Raw genomic sequence first — 20,402 nt, 5'->3', positions numbered from 1 at the left:
GCGAGCCAAACTAATGCACGTCACATATTTGCCAGTCTTGTTTTTGTCCGTTGTACCATGGGACTAACAAATTTGCTATAGCATGGATAGGGTTGCAGATGGATTTTGTTCCGTTTGTAATTGCAGATGTAATACATTGCTGGTTTTCTGGAGGTAGTTTTTAAGGCGGTCCACCTTACTGCAGTTTTAGAAAAGTGAGGATGCACATCTGACAACAGGTCATTGTTTACTCCAAGTGGAGTAATTGCAATAGACACTGGTCATAGTAAGGGACTTGCGTGTCCAAGTTTCTCCCATCTGCACTTCTTCAAAACAGCACTTCTTACTGTGTTATTGAAATAAACTGAAGGAGAAACAGTGTATTCTAGTATAGACTCTTTGTTCTTTATCACACTTTCAAAACTTCTTAGTGCTCTAGCCCAATGAGTTGGTGAGAGAAGTTTCAGAGTTACAGCTGAATTCCATACTTTTCTTTCTGCTTTGACTCCAACAGAGCATGAGCAATATGTATGTTTTGAATATTTTCTTACTGAACTGGAATAGCTCCTGGAGTACAGGTATGCATGTGCTTTCCTTACGCTGTTCTCGAAGCAGCCTGCGTATTTCTTGTATTGAGGGTGATCACCACTATGAACTTTACATCCCCAATCTCTTGAATTACTGTGACAATGCTGCACGAACCATGACAAAAGCTGTTGAAGAAAACTCCTTCTGATGTCATGTCAATGAAATTAATCACTTCGTGTCTGGAAACATCTGTCCAAGCGTCACAAATTAAAGTGAGAGGCTTTGATCATTTAGTCTTATCTGTGACTACTGTATTTACCCAAATCTAAACCACACTTTTTTCCGGTTTTTGTAATCCAAAAAACGCAAAGCAAGCGGAAGTTCTCAAAAATGTTGGTAGGTGCCGCCACAACTAACTTCTGCTGTCGAATATATGTAGCGCTGCACAAGCATGCTTTGTAGGCACAAAGATAAATACTGGCGTCAAAACCTCTGCATCAGTAAATAAATTACAAAAAAAGGTGGAAGACGAGCTTTTTTTCTCCGCCCCGAGTTTTGACCACTGCATTGTCATACATTGTCCAACGAAGCAAATACAAATTCCATATTGTTCATCTTCGAATGTAGCAGAATTTCAATGTACTATGAAAATCCGACTGGCAAGACTGTTTGGGATGTTTTTCAATATGGCCAACTCTACGTTCTGAATTTTTTCCTACCTGTGAGAAGAGATGGTTGCTAATAAATAGGAACCTGATGAAATATGAACCACATACAGTATTCTCTTCACCATAAGAATAATATAAATGTAAACATTTTGCCATGTATTGTTTCCTGTTTGCTGCTATCTCGTTTAAATCCTGTCTGCCTAATAAACTACAAAACTAGAGTGAGACAACAGCAAACGCGGAAGAATATATGTATCATTTCATGTTTATATTTGTATTGTTCTTATGCCTAATAGTGATACTGTCAGAAATGAAGCATGGCAGCTGACTAGATTTTTAAATCTAAGATGACTCTCATTTCTGTGCAGAATTTGATGTACTAAAGAAGCGGCCGCAAAGATTTTCAAATGGAGAAAAATTTTCGCCTAACTCTCGTTAAGAACCTGTTCTATCATACGCAGTCTATTATTTGGTTCTTGTTGATTATTATCAAAGAAAGCAGCAGAGTAACAACAAATAGCAGTCTCTTGCCATTGTTTCGGCAATGAGATGATTCCTCTCCTGTTTATTATTATTATTATTATTATTATTATTATTATTATTATTATTTTATTGTAAGCGGTGGTAGCGTGCACAAAAGCAAGCCATGCCATGAGCGGCGACAGGCCGTAAACATGCACTATCAGAACGCAACGAACAATGCATGACACAGTACAGTAATGTATTTTCAGCTTACAGTGACGTAAACACCTATAACAAAGAAAACGGCACTTATCAGATCAAAGCAAAATAAGCAATCGATTCAAGCCAGACGAAGCACATGAAAAAGGAAGGGTACCCGTATAAATACGGACGAAGCGCCTGACACATAGCAATGGCTACCTGGTAAAGCTTAACTGCTAAGCTTACGACTCGAACCAAACTACTGTAGGTGTATCGCCATTCATTCGACCTAAATTGTCTCTCATATTACAATGGACCAACTTTGTTTCGATTTGGAGGTGCGGCCTTAAACTATTCTCTCCTCTTGAATTTCGAGTCTTAAATTTCAGGTGCAGCTTAGATTCAGGAAATTTTTTTTTCCCTTTATTTCGAGTCTCATTTTTTAGGTGCGGCTTAGATTCGAGTAAATACGGTACATCCCGAAAATCCTGATTTCGGTGTTGAACAACGTTGTAACCATTGCACCGTGGTTAGGTGGCTCGTAGCCAGGATGAATTAAATGAAAGATTTCTTCCAGTCTTGGGTCTGTAACATTGATAATGAGGCTCCTGAAGCGTACACAGTTCTAACAATGAGTTTGTCTATGTCAGGCAAGGTTGCAGATATAGTAGACATTGATGTTTTATTAGTCCTCAAAATTTTTCCTGATCTCAGTAGAGGCTCCTGAGCCACACGTGTCAGATTGTGGACAGAATCTACACTTCTGAGAGTGATCTTATAGGAGTAACCACTGTGCTATGATATATGGCTCAGCAGTACTTACACGTGGCTTCTGTCTTGTTTTCAGTGGTCCTTGCCTAATTCTGAATGAAGATGCATGCTGAAGAATTGTGGTCACGTACTAATGTTCCATATTTTATGCAGTCCTTTATGTATCCACACTCTTGTTTCTAGATGGTTTGATGCTTCCGGTTTTGAGAGGAATCTAGTAAGACACGGATTGCATATGTAAACAAAGCAATCAAAATTAAGTGGCACTCGATAGGTATGCAATGCATCTGAATCACAGGTAATGCGTGTAGTACCTTAAGTGCCCAAGTTGACCAGGAAAGCTAAAATATCACATTTGGCATTTTCCCCATTCTTGAGGGGGGGACTCATAAATCTGAAGACAGCAGTTTACCGATATTGGGAACTGTAAGTTATTTAATGCTGAAACTGGATCTTGGTTTATGCTCTCGAGGTTGTGGTGTGCATATGACCTTAAAATGGCCGTTCCTTCCCTGTTGTACAAACTGATGCCTAGATGTGGTGACAGCCAGTAACAGCTTTATCTGCTGAAGTCTATTTCCCTGACTTTTCTGTGCAACAAATCATAGAGAAAATGTCGCATTTTGTGGTACTCTAATTAAACTGCATGTTTTCGTAGTACAGAAGCGCAACTATGAAAACCACCAAATATGCCACTTTAATTTTGCAAACATTTACATAGACATTGAGCCTCATTTTTCTTCTGTATCACATTTATTTGTATTTGGCAGTTTCTGTATTCACACTTATTTCTTATGAAAACGTACAGTTTAATTCTAACAGTGGAAAATCCATGATGGAATGTAATTATATTATGAAAATGAAAGTTGATATTCACCATAAAGCAGAGATGCTGAGTCACAGATAAGGCACAACAAAAAGACTGTCACTAGATAAGCTTTCAGCCAACATGGCCTCTGTTGAAAATAGTGGCTTCAGCTGCCAGTGGCTGCAGTTGTGTATGTGTTTTGTGTCTGTTTTCGACGAAGGCCATGTTGGCCAAAAGCTTATATTGTGACAGTCTTTTTGTTGTGCCTATCTGCAACTCAGCATCTCTGCTATCTGGTAAGTAGCAGCTTTCCCATTCATAATATTATGCAGTTTAATTGATGCACAAATTAAAGATCTCTGTAAAATGCATAGTTTTTGGAACAATTTACTCTGCAGAAGTTGCAGCAAAGATAATGCTGTGGATAAAACTAGTACCTCTGTTCCATGTTAGAATGGTACTTTTGAAACACCTGACACGAGGCACTTCAGGCAGAGGTGAAGAAAACAGTGAAACATATTGGATTGCATTTTCAAACTACCCTTCCAACTTTTATGAGCACAGATACATGCAAGTCTCACAGCAGTATGTTCTTGTTTCATCAATAGGAAGATAACGAATGATAACATGCCAAAGAGCCTGTTGTGTATATCTGGAATGACAGGCCTTTGCAGTGTAGATATACTGAAGGGACACAAATCCCTTGAAAACGTTATGAGATAGAAACTTTTCGTGCCAGTACGAAATGTGGACATTGTCAAACGTCTGCTGTTGTACTAGCAGCAGCTTGGCATAATTGTTGAAATATAGACTCTGAACGGCAGCTCTCACACTACACAGGGTGTCATATATCTTGATTGTCCCAAATAACTTTTTGTCCATCAGCAAAGTAAAAAATTTATCAAGCATATGTTGTTTAACTACCAGGGGGCACTAACCAGTGTGATTGTCTTTAATGTAACTTTGTTTGTAACGAAGGTATGAACAGCAGTACATCTTTTTTTTAATTGCATTCTGGATCCACTTTGTCTCCTCAAAGACCCATTCAGAAACATATCACAATGTACCATTCAAGTAAACACTACATTATTAAAAATGTAACACAATATTAACTTTGACTGTCCTGTACCAGCACACAGCACAGGTGATAGTGGTAAGTAACTCATCCACTTGTTGGTGTTGGCAGTAAACAAAACAATAGTGATTCCTTATTTTGATAGAAGTACATGTGGTACAGTACTGTAGTACTTTTATTAAACAGTATATTGTGGGCAGTAAAGGCAGTCCTGGATTAAAAACTACATTTTCATTACTTCTCTTTTACTGTAGTTGAAGATAACCATAATGCTGCTCAGGTGGAGGAACTCTACAGAGAGTGATATCCTGACAGGAACATTATTTCCTACCTTATTGCAGTTGCTGTTTTGCTAACTTACGTTCTACATAGAAGAGTAGCATTTCTACCTTCTCTTCATTGGTGTACATTATACTCGCCAATACCTTCAACTGAAGATGGTTGACAGTAAGTGTGCATATGGCCAATATTTCCATTGGTCCACTACCAACTGCAGCAAGCAGATGAGTTATATTGTGTACTTTCACTGTTTGGTAGTACAGGAGAGTAAGTCAGTTTTCTTAATAATGTCATGTTTATTTGAATGGTATACTGTGATACATTTTTGAACAGTTTCTGAGAAGAAGAAGTGGAATACCAAATAAAACATATAGGGTGCCATTTAAAAAACACGTAATGCTGTTATATTTTCATAACAATAAAAGTCACAAAAAAGAGAATTATGCTGGTTAATGCCTCCCAGGTAGCTAAACAACATTTTTGCATTAGGTTTTGTATTTTACTTCTGGAAAAAAACTGATTGTGGGTTGTCGAGATAAATAGGGCACACTGTCTGAAAGGGTTGATGGCATGTTGTCTCTGAATAGAAATTTGAATTTAAGAGAATACTTTCTTTTGAAAACTTTAACATTGTACATTGTATCCAGATTTATTTGTTCTTTAATTCATTATTTTCAATACATTTTAAGTAACTTTTTTAAATAATGAAACCAAATGAGACGTGATGTCAGTAAATGTAATATAATTGATAGGCACATATTCATTTTCAGTATAAGGCTGAAAATTAAGCCATCAGGAAATAACACCGAAGTGGGCAGAAAATAAACTGTCTTTCTTTCTTTCTCCCCCCCCCCCCCACCCCCACCCCCCTGTCTGTGGGTATTTATGATGTGCTTTTGGGTGTTCAGCTGAGATGTCGATTCCATTTTTCTGCATGGTTTTTTGATGAACAACCCAGTTATCATCTTCAGGTGTTGTGAGCTTTGTTATTAGGCAGGTAGTTTCTGCACATAGATGCTCACAATTGTCTTTCCTCATCTGCTTTGCGATTCATACAATGCCTTCTCATTGCTCCTTGTGATCAGAATGCTGGATGTTAGAATAAAGCACTTTAATGAGACACACAGTTATAGGAATTCTGTTTCATACTGTGGTAATTTTGATTTAGCGTTATGGTTTTCAAATCTTCAAAATCAAATTGATAAGTGCCTGCCACGTGTCTGGTAGTTCTTCGAAAAGTGAATGTGCCATTTCATCTCTGGCAGAAAGGTATTGCCCCCAGGGCTCAGCATTCATTTGCTGGGTACGGGCTTGGCGATCCTGGGGTTCCTGAGCTGGGGACTGCTAAGCACCGCCAGTCCTCTTGTCACCGTAAGCTCTGGGCATGCTTTAGTGACCACCGTGCGGTGCGGTGGTGGAAGGTTGTGTGTCACAGGGAATGGGGATCTTGGCTTGACCGCCTGGATCGCGAGGATGTAAAAAAAAAAAAAAAAAAAACTCAATCTTAAGGTGTGCTGCACACTGATGACATGCATGGTTGTTGATGTGGAACAGTCGTTAGTGGGCAACCTTTTGGGAACCTGCTGCACCTCAGTTGTATAAGGCTTACTTAGGCACACAGGGCTCTGTCTTAGTGGACCCTTATTTCCCTAGCTGCTCGTGGGACTGAGCTGGAACCCTCGAAATCTTCTTCTTCTCCTCCCAGCAGGAAGGGTGTACTGCCTGGGAGTTCTCACACTCATTCATCAAAAAGAATGAGGGAGGCTAGTCCTCCTGCTAATCAAATTATTGTCAGTAAAGGGGCTCAATGAGTCATGAATCTATATCCATAAAGGCTTAGAAGGGCTGGCTGGTACGCTAAAGTCTATTAAGCAGTTGCACAATCGTTCCTCGCTTGTTGAGACTAACCAGGCAAAGCAGGTGGAACTGCTTAAGAAGTCACTGAAATTGAGTGAGTATGACATCATTGTTGAGTTTCATAACTCCCTTAACTCCACCAAAAGTTTGGTAACCTGCAGTGATATTATGGATATAGACATTGCTGAAATGAGACAAGAATGGGCACCACAGAGGATCATAGATGTGGAACAAAGGACACACAAGAACAATGGAGAGACTGAGAAGACTGCCACTTTTATTGTGACCTTCAATTCTCCAACGCTACCTGAACACACCATGGCAGGTTTCCTCCGACTTAGGGTTCGACCCTATGTACCTAACCCTATGCGATGCTTCAAATGCCAACATTTTGGCCATGCAACACTGAGTTGCAGAGGAGAAGCGACTTCTGGGAAGTATGGAGAGGCAGTCCATGAAGCTGGAACGGACTGTCCATCTTCAGTAGTTTGTATTAACTGCTCTAGAAGCCACACAGTCTGGAGTTGAGCCTGCCCTGTTTTTGCAGAGGACCGTAAAATTCAGGAAATCAAAGTGACCAAGCAGATCCCACACACAGAAGCCAAAAAGGACTATCAGGGGATGAAACCCCATCTTTGCCACTTCTTATGCTTCGTCGGTGCAGACACCCGTTAGTAAGGTCGATGCTTCGACTGACACGACCTCCAATGTTCCCTATCCATCTCTAGCACCTGTACTTGCTGAAGTAAATTGAAATACACAGCAATTCAAACAGCTACGATGGAAAAGACCAGTAATGCTTCCACAGTGCACCCCAAAGCAGTGTGACCCTCAACACCCAGTTTCTTTGAAGAAAAGTGGCTCTCACTGCCACCTTTCCCCCTCATCCCTGCTGGGAAAGGGTGCAGGGAAAGGATCCCAGCATTCAGGTCGAAAGCTGACCCGGGCTCCATCAGACGTCATTCTGGCACGTCTGACTGATGATGAGGACTTCATGGATTTTGATGCCTCATCACCAGACCCAGTCAGCCCCAAAACCCCACCTCACTCTACAAGCGCCTAACCACCTTGACACAAAGACAGGGGTAAATCAAGACCACATTGACGAAATGGCTCCCATACTTTAATGGAATATAAATTGATACAGGACTCATCTGGCAGAACTGAGACTCCTTGTACAGGACAGACCCTTTTGCCCCTGCCTTCAAGACACTCATTTTAAAGAGACTGACACACCTGTACCTGGAGGTTATCACCTTTATAGAAATGACGACCTTACTGGTGACGGGCACAAGGTGATTTTGCAGTGTTCGTAAAGGACTTTTCACTCCTCACCTATTCCCTTAACAACAACACTACAAGTGGCTGCTGTTCGGATAGTGGCCCATGTTGACATCACAGTGAGCTCTGTGTACTTACCACCCCATGAGCCTCTTGATAGTAGGGTCCTCACTCATCTTAATGAACTACCCCGACCCGTTCTCCTTTTGGGGGACTTCAGGGCACACAGTGCACTATGGGGCTCTAACACCACATGCCCCAAGGGTCGGGTACTTGAAGATATGCTACACACAACAGATCTTATACTGCTCAACATGGGTCAAGCCACACATTTTAGCACTGCTACAGATTCGTCTACAGCCATAGACCTCTCCTCCTGCTCACTTTCTCTTGGGGACACTGCTCAGTGGGCAGTGGATGATGACCATGGTAGTGACCATTTCCCAGTCTGGATCCATCTGCCTGATGTAACAGATCCTGCAAGAAAGCCACAGAGATGGTTATTCAAGAAGGCTAACTGGATGCTTTGCAGGTAGTTTGCTGTTTTCAAGCAATATGACGGTATCCGGACTGTTTGGATCGCATTACAGCTGTGATTCAAAATGCTGCTGATGCATCCATCCCAAAGTCTGTGGAAGTGCCGAGGAGGCGACCTGTCCTTTGGTGGAATAATGAGTGTTGCTTTGCAATTTAGGAACAGGAGGGCAGCAATGCGCAGATTCAATTGATGCCCTACAGATGATAATCTTGCAAACTTTTGAATGGCACGTGCAAAGGCGAGGAGAATAATTTGGGTGAGTAAGCAGAGGTCTTGGAAAGAGTTCCTGAGCTCCATCAATAGGTCCACACCCACACCTAAACTATGGGAAGCCATTAGGAGGATCTCAAGGCACAACTCTCGACCGCCAATAGCAGCTGTACGAATACAGGGGGGTCTCGCAACATTGACAATGGATATAGCTCAGACAATGGCTGACTCATATAAATCCATTACGGCCACTTCCAGCCAGAATCCCACCTTCCGTCAATATCGGGAGGCACAGGAGAAGACTGATCTTGATTTCCATTCGACCAGCATGGAAGAGTACAACCAGCCATTCTCTCTGTGGGAGCTGGATTCTGCATTGTCAGTTGCTTGTGATACGACCCCTGGAAACGACTTGATAACCTACAGCATGTTACAACAGTTGGACCAATGGTGGAATGAAGTCCACCTTCAGCTCTTCAATAAAATTTGCATAACTGGTGACTTTCCCAACTCGTGGAAGGAATCTATTTTAATCTCAATTTTAAAACCAGGAAAGGATCGGAGAGACCCTGGTAGTTATTGTAGCATTAGCCTGTCAAGCTGTGTAGGAAAGACACTGGAGTGTATGGTCAATCGGTGTATAGTGTGGGTCCTGGGGACCAGGTCCCTACTCAGTCCCTCCCATGTGGGTTCAGGAGGTATCGCTCCACTCTCAATAACCTGACCCTGCTCGAAGCTGCTATTCAACAAGCTTTCCTTCATAAGCAACACCTTATCAGTGTTTTCTTCAATTTGGTAAAGGCCTACGACACTACCTGGAGGCATAATATTTTGTTGCAGCTCCATCAGTGGGTATTCCGTGGACTTCTACTGACCTTCATACAGTCCTTTCTCTCGGACAGATATTTTACATACAGTGTTGGGAATGTCTTGTCTGACGATTTTAAGCAGGAGAATGCTGTCTCTCAAGGGAGTGTCTTAAGAGTCACGGCTTTCATTATCGCAATCAGTAGCATTACAACCACAGTGTGACGTCCAGTACTATGTTCCTTATTTGTGGACGACTTCTCCATCTTTAGTGCATCCTCCAGCCTCACCACGGCTACTCGGCAATTGCAGTTGATGATCAGATGGTTGGAGGAATGGTCTCGCACCACAGGTTTTAAATTCTCATTAGATAAAACAGTATGTGTTGCTTTTAATCGTCCCACTGTCTGTTTAATTAGAAAAAGGTGAAGTATCTGGGTCTTATCTTTGATGAGATATTAACATTGTTGCCACACATTAAAGAACTGAAACTGAGATGTCTCAAGGCCTTAAACACCCTTAAATGTGTCAGTCATAGGTCTTGGGGAGCTGATAGAGTGCATCTGGTACAACTTTATAAGGCCTTCGTATGACCCCGGCTTGAATACGGATGCCAGATGTATGGGTCAGCAAGGCCTTCATACCTTAAAATGCTGAATGCAGTTCAACACGATGGTATTAGGTTGTCAACAGGGGCCTATCGCACGAGCCCTGTTGTTAGCTTGTGTGCAGATGCTGGTGAGCCTCCGCTGTCTGTTCACATCTTCTTGTGGTATGCCAAGAAAATAGGTCATTGTTCGTTCCTACATCGCCAGCATCCAGTTACATTGTTCAGCTGCCACTGGAACGGCTGTTCGATCATTGACCACAAGCAAGACGGCCATTTGGGATCCGTGCAAGGGAGAGTCTTGAATTATTACAGGTGGGGGGCATTAAGGTCCAAAGCCAGGGGTGGAGTAGAGCATCCGTCTGGCTACTAGCAAGGCCTAGATTGCTTTTAGAACTGACTGCTTACCAGAAGCGTTGTACCCCAGGCCATGTGTTTAAAATTAAATTTAATGAAATTTTACTTAGCCACCCAGATTTTATTACTGTGTACACAGATGGTTCTAAGCAGGGAGATGTTTCCTGTTGTTCTGTTGTGTTCCCCGACACTGTCCTCAGGATAGGGCTCCCAGAGCAGTTTTCAGTTTATTACGCAGAATTGTTTGCTGTCCTGAGGGCAATGGAGCAGATGAGATGGCGCAATGACAAAAAAATTATCATCTGCTCCAATTCTCAAAGTGCCGTTCTCACTGATGGACAGATGTACTCAGCAGATTGGATGGTTCAACATTCTTCTCCTCTTGTAGAGGCAAAACAAGGAAATCATTTTTTGCTGAGTTCCAGGGCACATAGGCATCCAGGGAAATGAAATCGCTGATGCTGCTGCTAAAGAGGCTTGCTCCCTTCCTCCTGCTGCCCGCTGTTCAGTCCCTCTGCGGGCTGTCGCTTCATTTGTGACTAGGAAGGCCATATGTCGGTGGGAGTCCCAGTGGCTAGAAGTGAGGAACAATAAACTACGTTCCATCAAGACTTCAGTGCGACCATGGATCACCTCCTTCTGCCCGCGACGGTGTGAAGAAGTAGCACTTACTCGGCTTAGAGTGGGACATTGTCCACTGACACCTAGCTTGTCCACTGACACCTGGCTTCCTCTTACGTCGGGAGGAGCCCCCAGTATGTCAGAGATGTGGGACATAGCTGTCAGTAAGACATCTGTTAACTGAGTGTGTTTTATATGATGATCTGAGGGTTGAACTGAGTCTTCCCTCTAAGGAGGCGAGTGTCATTCGTGTCTTAAAATTTTGTGTGGTGTCCGGAATTCTTCCAAAAATACTTGGTGTGAGATCTTAATGCATCACAGAATGACTGTATCACGTATTGTTTCTGTTGTCATCTAGCCATTGTTTTTTGTCCCTTTTTTAACAGTCTCCTTACAGGTATTTACTCCATGATTTAGGTATTTTCTCCATGATTTTATTTAGTTATCCCGCTGTGTCTCACTGGGGTTTTATTATGGGCTTTTATGAACCTCATCTTTTTGGGGTTGTTTTAAATTTCCTGTGGTGGAATCAAATGTAGTTTTCCAGTTAATTATCTCCTTCCATAGATTGTGAAAATCTTCAGTATAACATTAATGCAAAGGCACTGATGACCTAGCTGTTTAGTGCCCTCTGCCATAAATAATCATCATCATCGTCATCATCACCAAAGAGGTATTGAACTGTAAACCTATTGCTTTCGAAGAAATTTTTAGTCTGCTCCACTATTAAAATGCATTGTATAACGTGCAAATCAATCTTACTTTAAAGCCCTAATAATGTCTTCTCAGCAGTGTTCTAAATAGTTTTCTTTGTGTTAAGTGTGTGTAGATTTGTAATTGACTTCTCAGTCTGTTCAAGAATTCCTGTATTGTGTAAAACAGATTGGTTAAGGAATATTTTCTACATCTGAAAACACTTCAGCTGTCTATCAGACTTCTATTTCTGTAGCCAGATAGTGAAAGACTGTATTTGCTTGCTTTGTGTCAAAGTTAGATTCAGAAAAAGGAAATACAGACCGTTTTGTTTCCCATATTGTATTCGTGAATATCTATATTACCCTCAAACTACTCTGGATTATTGGCGACAAATCTCATCTCTGAGTAAGAGTACTGTGAGACTGTGGTTAATGTACTCAGTTGTTCAAACAGTTGCCTGCACGATGTGTGTATGTGGACCCGCACACAATTCCAATTATTTTCATTTGTTCAATGAATACCTTTTGCCTAAGGAAGAGTGAAAACAATATTTTTATCGTATAGTACATCAGTGAATCAAAATGTGCAAAATTTGTTAACTTGCTGATTTCTGCATCTCCAGTGTTGGCTATTATTCTTGGGATAGTGGTGGCTGAAAATAAATGTTACAGAGGCCTGCTAATGGTTTTTCCTGTGCATCCAAAGCTTAGAACTTTTTACTGTATTTATTATTATTTGTTTGTACACTGCATCTATAAAAGGTGTGATATTATTTACAGTACAGAACAGAACAAGATATTTTTTCTAGAATTCAAAGGGACGCCATTTGTGCAAAACCAAATAATAAATTGAATGACAAAATTGTTTCCTCTTTTCTCTGTTGACACCAATATTCACATCATCCACAAAAACAACTAATTTTACCTTCTAAGTCAAATAAAACAGTAGATAATCAACATGAGCAAGAACACAAATGAGCCCTTGATCGAAACATGCAGAACTCTCATTGTGATTTCTCCACGTAATGTGTTGTCCCCGCCAGTATAACTCAGACATCCTAATTACCTAATTTTTCTTAAGCTTTCAAACAAACTTGGATAACCTAATAATCTGGTGATTTGCATTCTGTAGTGGTTATGTATTTTATGTGAATATTATATAGTTTAAATCAGTGGAAAAGCCGGGATAGAATAAAAATAGTATTAGGAAATAATAGATTGCTACTCACCATATAGAGGAGATATGGGCCACAGACAGAACAACAAAAAGACTGTTATACACATGAGCTTTTGGTCAAAAGGGCCAAAAGACCTTCTTCTAATGCAGAAAATACACCCACATTCAAGCAAGCACAACTCACATATATGGCCACCGTTTCTGGCCATTGAGGCCTACCGGCCTCAGTGACAATAAACAGTGGGCATGCGTGTGTGATTTGGACTTGCATGAATATGTGTGTGTTTTCTACATTGAAGAAGTCCTTTTGGCTGAAAGCACACATGTATAGCTGTCTTTTCGTTGTGCCTGTATGTGAGTGAACATCTCCTGCATGTAGTGACTAGCAATGATATCTTTTTCATAATATTGTCAAGTATATAGTACATGTTTCCTAATTACCTTAATTTTAATGTGGCATAGATTACCTCATACTGCTGAGGTATTCTTTGAATACAATATCCATGTAGTGATGCCGAAAAATAAATCGAGAGATGCAAAACAAAAAGCATATTAATGTTCCCAGTTGACACATTGTCAATAAAGTGCCACCCCCCCCCTGACCCTGTCCCTTAGTAATACCAGAAGGGTTAGTGGTCACAAATTCTTAAAAAACTTTATGAGAGACGGGAGGGGGGGGGGGGGATATACATGCAGACTTGCTTGTTTAATTGTTGGTGAAGAACAATTTTCAGACAGGAAAGTTTGTCTGACAATCATTAATATACATGTTGCACGAAATGACAACAGTCACATTACATAGAAGCTTTATTTTTTATTTTCAGATTGTATGACCTGGGACCAAATGAAATAGGAGAACTCATCCGAGTTCCAAAGCTGGGAAAAACCATTCACAAATATGTACACCAATTCCCAAAACTTGAGCTATCCACTCACATTCAACCTATTACCCGATCTACTCTTAGAGTTGAATTGACAATTACTCCGGATTTCCAGTGGGACGAGAAGCTGCATGGTGCATCAGAAGCATTTTGGATTCTTGTTGAAGATGTTGATTCTGAAGTCATTCTTCATCACGAATATTTTCTTTTGAAATCAAAATATTCAACTGATGAGCATCTCGTAAAATTTTTTGTACCAGTATTTGAACCTCTGCCGCCGCAGTATTTCTTAAGAATTGTCTCAGATAGGTGGATTGGAGCTGAAACACAACTTCCCGTCTCTTTCAGGCATTTGATTTTGCCAGAAAAGAACTTGCCACCTACAGAGCTTCTTGACCTGCAGCCATTGCCTGTATCTGCTCTCAGGAACAATGTGTTTGAATCATTATATTCTGACAGATTTCCACAGTTTAATCCAATTCAGACCCAAGTCTTCAATGCTGTTTATAATAGTGATGATAATATCTTCATTGGAGCTCCTACAGGTTCTGGAAAAACAACAATCGCAGAATTTGCAGTTCTGAGACTATTATCACAGAATTCAGATGGCCGATGTGTGTATCTGGTACCAAAAGAAGCTTTGGCAGAACTAGTGTTTCAGGAGTGGCAACAAAAATTTGGTATGTCACTTGGTAAGAAGGTTGTATTACTTACAGGAGAAACTGGGACTGACTTAAAACTGCTGGCAAAAGGACAGATAATTGTCTGTACAGCAGAAAAATGGGACGTTCTATCAAGGCGATGGAAGCAGCGAAAAAATGTGCAAAATATACAGTTATTTATTGTTGATGAGCTTCAGTTGATTGGTGGTGAAGATGGACCAACTTTGGAAGTAGTGTGTTCTCGTATGCGGTACATATCATCTCAGATAGAAAAACAAATCAGGATTGTAGCATTGTCGGCTTCCTTAGCAGATGCTAGAGATGTTGCTCAGTGGCTTGGCTGTAATGCAAATGCAACATTCAATTTCCATCCATCCGTTAGACCAGTACCTCTGGAACTTCACGTGCAGGGTTTCAATATTACACACAATGCCTCAAGACTTATCGCTATGGCAAAACCAGTGTACAATGCTATTTTAAAACACAGTCCTCACAAACCTGTTATTGTGTTTGTACCAACCAGGAAACAAGCTCGCTTGACAGCTATTGACCTTCTAACTTTCACAGCTGCCGAAGGACAACCAAATAGATTTTTCCATGCAGAGGAAGAAGATATCAAGCCATTTTTAGATCGCATGCAGGATAAAACTCTTCGTGAAACATTATCACAAGGTGTAGCATACATACACGAAGGCCTCACTCCTGGAGATCATAGGCTTGTTGAACAGTTATTTGACTCAGGTGCGATACAGGTGGCAGTAGTCACAAAAAATCTGTGCTGGGGTGTGAATATTGCTGCGCATTTAGTGGTCATTATGGACACTCAGTTTTACAATGGAAAGATACATGCATATGAAGATTATCCCATTACAGATGTATTGCAAATGGTTGGACGGGCAAATAGACCATTGGAAGATGATGACGCAAAGTGCATTCTCATGTGTCAGAGTTCCAAGAAAGATTTCTTTAAGAAATTTTTGAATGAATCACTACCAGTTGAGAGTCATCTTGATCATCGTCTCCATGACCATTTCAATGCTGAGATTGTTACAAAAACAATTGAAAACAAACAAGATGCAGTTGATTACTTAACATGGACTTTCTTATATCGTAGGCTCACACAGAACCCAAACTACTATAACTTGCAAGGTGTAACTCACAGGCATCTGTCTGACCATTTATCAGAGCTTGTAGAGAATACACTGAATGATTTGGAACAGTCAAAATGCATTAGCATTGAAGATGAAATGGATTGTTTACCTCTGAATCTGGGTATGATTGCTGCATATTATTACATTAATTACACAACTATTGAATTGTTCAGTTTGTCCTTGAATAATAAAACCAAAATCCGTGGTCTGCTGGAGATTATCTCCTCTGCAGCAGAATATGAAGATGTCCCCGTACGCCACAAAGAGGATGCACTACTGAAGAATCTTGCCCAGCGCCTTCCAAATAAACTGCCTCAAGGTGAGATCATACTATTTTTATGTATTAATCTATCTTAATAAAGAAGGTGACAGAACAGACATGATTGAAAGTCACTGCTTAAAGAGTGGAGTGTTTACAGATACTTCAGAAGGATATAAGTAATGATTGTAACAGTAGTAGGCGTATTAATAATAATAATCCTTGATATAATAATTGACTGTACAGTATCAGTTCTACTTAGAAATATTTATTGGCTTGTACCATATGGTATAGTTGTGTATCGTAATATCATAGAAATTATTTTTTTCTTTGTGTTGTTTTTATTTAGTAACATAATTGTCAAAAATAAGTGTCTCATAGTGATATATACAGGGCGTTTCAAAAAGAAAGAGCAGATTTCAAACATTTATTTCTCAAAAACTACAAATGATAGAAACACAATTCCAACGGTCCTTCACTCAATATGAGTACCAAATGTTACACAACAAATATCAAAACTGTACCTCAATATGAGCACCATTTGTTACACGACAAATATCAAACCGGTATCTCATTTCTTGCCACACACGACGCAACTGGTCTTTAGTTACCGAATTCACGGCCGCAACAATTCGATGTCGTACCTCTTGAAGAGTAGCGGGCATAGGTGGGACATAAACACAGTCCTTTATGTACCCCCACAAATAAAAATCGCAGGGAGTAAGGTCTGGTGACCTGGGAGGCCACAGACGATGACATTGATCTTGTGCTCCTGCTCTTCCAATCCACCGTCCTGGAATGGTGTTATTTAGGTACCGTCGTACAGGTTCAGAGAAGTGTGGTGGGGCGCCATCTTGCATGAAGATGAAGTGATTTGAATCTTCCTGAAGTTGAGGAAATAGCCAGTTTTCTAACATGTCCAGGTAAATGGTTCCTGTGATAGTTTTCTCCATGAAAAAGAAAGGTCCATAAACTTTGTTTACCGAAATTGCACAAAAGACGTTAACCTTTGGTGAGTCTCTTTCATGTTGAATAACGTCCCTCGGAGTTTCACTCGCCCAAATTCGTACGTTATGCCGATTAACTTTACCAGAAATGTGAAACGTTGATTCATCTGAAAAAATTAATCGTTCGGCAAAATTGTCCTCTTCCATGTCCTGTAGAATTGCAGTTGAAAATTCGAACCTTTTGTTGTGGTCGTCAGGACGCAATGCTTGCAATAACTGCAGTTTGTACGGCTTCATGTGCAGACGGTTACTCAGAACGCGCCATACCGTTGTTTTAGACATGTTTAGTTCGTGACTTGCCCGTGTCGTGGATTTTCTAGGGCTCCTTTCGTAAGCTGCACGGACACGCTCGACATTTTCATCCGATGTGCGTGGACGACCCGTGCTTTTTCGCTTGCAGATGCAACCATCTTCTACGAATCTGTGATGCCACTCATAAATTTGCTTATGACGAGGCGGCTGTTTGTTGAATTGATGGCGGAATGCACGTTGCACACCAACAATGGACTCTAACTTTGCAAATTGCAGCACACAAAATGATCGTTCCTGTGGTGTCGTCGCCATTTTCCTACAAACAAACGCCAGCGCCACTGCGGATTTGCATGGAACTTCTGCGCGGACCATTGAAAAACTTTGAACCTTTCTCTGACAAGAAACGTTTGAATTGTGTTTCTATCATTTGTAGTTTTTGAGAAATAAATGTTTGAAATCTGCTCTTTCTTTTTGAAACGCCCTGTATTTAGTTTCCCTCTCTTCCTCGTCACCATCATCATTATTATTTATTGCATCAACGGGCCTTTTAATGCCTACAGCAGAAAAGAAATAACCACACTACAAAATGAAAGAAGCACGCTATAAAAAATTATAAAAGAACATACTGCAAAAAGCACAATAAAAAAAGATCAGCAAGTCACACCAGAGGAGATTTCTACTGTAAATGGTAGTCCATCATTGTGAGAGTTTAGCCCCCTATTCCACCATTGTTGGTTCCACTTGTTTAAGGATTGTTAATACTCGATCAGGTCAAAATGTCCTGCTTGCCTGGTTCAGATCTCGCCGATGATTAAGTTTTAAATAAAAATCATCAACATGTCTGACATAAGAAGCCATGCTTGTCAAAGAGGGCGAAGGGAGTGTTCGAAAATTCAGGGCACTCTTTTGCCCTTAGGTTGGGAAACTACCCCTAAAAGATGGAAGAATCAGCAGTGCACAATGGCACAAGGACACGGAAGGCAGTGGAAACCTCTGCATTAAAGACACGCAATGTAATTCACAAGATACGTGACCTGTAACTGAAAAAGTGTTGTGATGCTCTCTCCATTGGCAGAAAATTACAGACTAGTTCCCATCTGGATGTCAGGGAGTGGCCTGCCAAGGGGGAGGTGACCATGAGGAAAAGATTGAATACACAATGAAAGGGTAATGTCATGTTATACAGTTCGGGGCATGGATTGTCACAAGTTTGAATGTGGTAGGGAAGCTAGAAAATCTGAAAAGGGAAATGGTAAGGCTCAGTATAGATACAGTGGGAGTCAGTGAAGTGAAATGGATGGCAGACAAAGCAGAAAATGGTATAATGGGAATAGGATTAATTATTAATAGGAAGGTAGGGCAGGGAGAGAGTTGCTATGAACAGTACAGTGATAGGATCACTCTCATCTGAATCAACAGCAAACCAACACCCTCAACAATAGTTCAGATATACATGCCAACATTACAAGTAGAAGATGAAGCTATAGAGAAAGTATATGATGGTACTGAATAGATAATTGAGCACATACAGGTAGATGAAAATCTAACAGTCAAGTGAGATTAGAATGCAATTGTAAGGGAAGGAGTAGAAGAGAGAGCCTAATTGAGTTCTAAATAAACTTCAACTAGTGACAGTGAATACTATTTTCAAGAATCACAGGAGGAGGAGGAGGAGGAGGAGGTATACTTGGAATTGGCAGGGAGATACAGAAAGACTCCAATTAGATTACGTCACATGCAGGAACAGATGTAGATACAATTTAGTAATGATGTAGAGTAGATTGAAATTTAAGAGGCTGTTAGGAAGAATCAGTGTGCCCAGAAGTGGGATACGGAAATACTAAAGAATGAGAGACAGGCATGAATTTCTCTAGGCTATAGATATTTAAAAAATAAATAACTTGGTAGGTAGTTCAGATGAAGAGAAGTGGACATCTCTAAAAAGGAAAGGAAAACATAGGAACACATGGAAGCTAACTACAAATTACTTAGGAATGAAATAAATAGTAATTGCAAGGAAGGTAAGGGGAAATGGCTACATGACACTTGTGGAGAAATCAAAAAAGAAATGATTGTAGGAAAGACTGACGCAGCATATAGAAAGTCAAAACAATCTTCAGTGAAAGTAACCTTTGAGCGGGCGCACCTTTTTCATAACGAGCAGGTGCGCAACATGCTCTATACACATTTTAAGAAATGCTTTCTTTATGTTACCAAGGTAATCATATGCGAACAGAATCACCACAGTAAAATAAACTTTCAATGTTATGAAAAGAAAAGTTGGCACTCACCATTTAGGAAGATGCTGAGTTGCAGATAGGCACAATGAAAAAGACTCTCACAAATAAAGTTTTCAGCCTGAAAGGCCTTCGTCAAAAATAGACCCCTCCCCTTCCCCCCCTCCCCCTACACACACACACACACACACACACACACACACACACAGGCAATTGTAGCCACACCAGATGCGATTCCGCGTCTCCGCTACATCCTGAGTGGCAACTTCTTTTTCATAATATGGTTGCATTCCATCCTGGATTTCCCATTGTTTAAAATAAACTTTCATTATATTACTCTGTTACCATATACATTACCCCACAGTAATGGAACCACTTGAAGCATTGAACACTGCATGAGACCCCAGCCAACCACTTATTCGATTACTAATTATCTTATAGTCAGCTGCCTCATTGTGGGTCATTTTCTTGCACAGATCGTAAATTTTTCCTTACCTAGCTAACTATTTATTTTATATTGCTGATGCTCACTTGGATGTATGACAACACACCAATAATGAAGGAATAGGTATGAGCTTGCAATTGTAAAGCAACAATGGAATGGTGAAAAATATATACATAGGCAAACTTGCTCAGGGGTTAAAAACAAGGGCAGCAACATTAAGAGTGCAATGGAAATTTCACTATTAAATGCAGAAGAGTGAGCAGATAGATGGAAAGAGTACATTGGAGGCCTTTATATGGGGGAGGACTTGTCCGATTATGTGTTAGACGAAGAAACAGGAGTCAACAGGGAAGAGACAGGAGATCCAGTATTAGAGTGATAATTCAAAAGAATTTTGGATGACTTAAAATCAAATAAGGCAGAAGGGATAGATAACATTCCATCAGAATTTCTAAAATCTATGGCAGAAGTGACAATAAAATGATTAGTCATGTTAATATGTAGAATGTATGAGATGTGATATACCATCAGACTTTTGGAGACACATCATCCACACAATGCTGAAGACAGCAAGATCCAACAAGTGT

General features: G+C 40.5%; 1 protein-coding gene across 1 annotated transcript in view; it reads left to right on the top strand.

Annotated features, from left to right (window-relative positions):
• Positions 1-20,402, top strand: part of LOC126161720 (putative U5 small nuclear ribonucleoprotein 200 kDa helicase) — a 118,901-nt gene that overhangs the window by 85,153 nt on the left and 13,346 nt on the right. Inside the window, exon 22 of the mRNA XM_049917755.1 lies at positions 13,746-15,934. Within this exon, the coding sequence (XP_049773712.1) occupies positions 13,746-15,934 (2,189 nt within the window). The remainder of the gene's footprint in view (positions 1-13,745; positions 15,935-20,402) is intronic.

This window comes from Schistocerca cancellata, chromosome 2 (genome assembly GCF_023864275.1).
Source record: "Schistocerca cancellata isolate TAMUIC-IGC-003103 chromosome 2, iqSchCanc2.1, whole genome shotgun sequence".
Taxonomy (NCBI): domain Eukaryota; kingdom Metazoa; phylum Arthropoda; class Insecta; order Orthoptera; family Acrididae; genus Schistocerca; species Schistocerca cancellata.
This window is presented reverse-complemented; position numbering and strand designations above follow the sequence as displayed.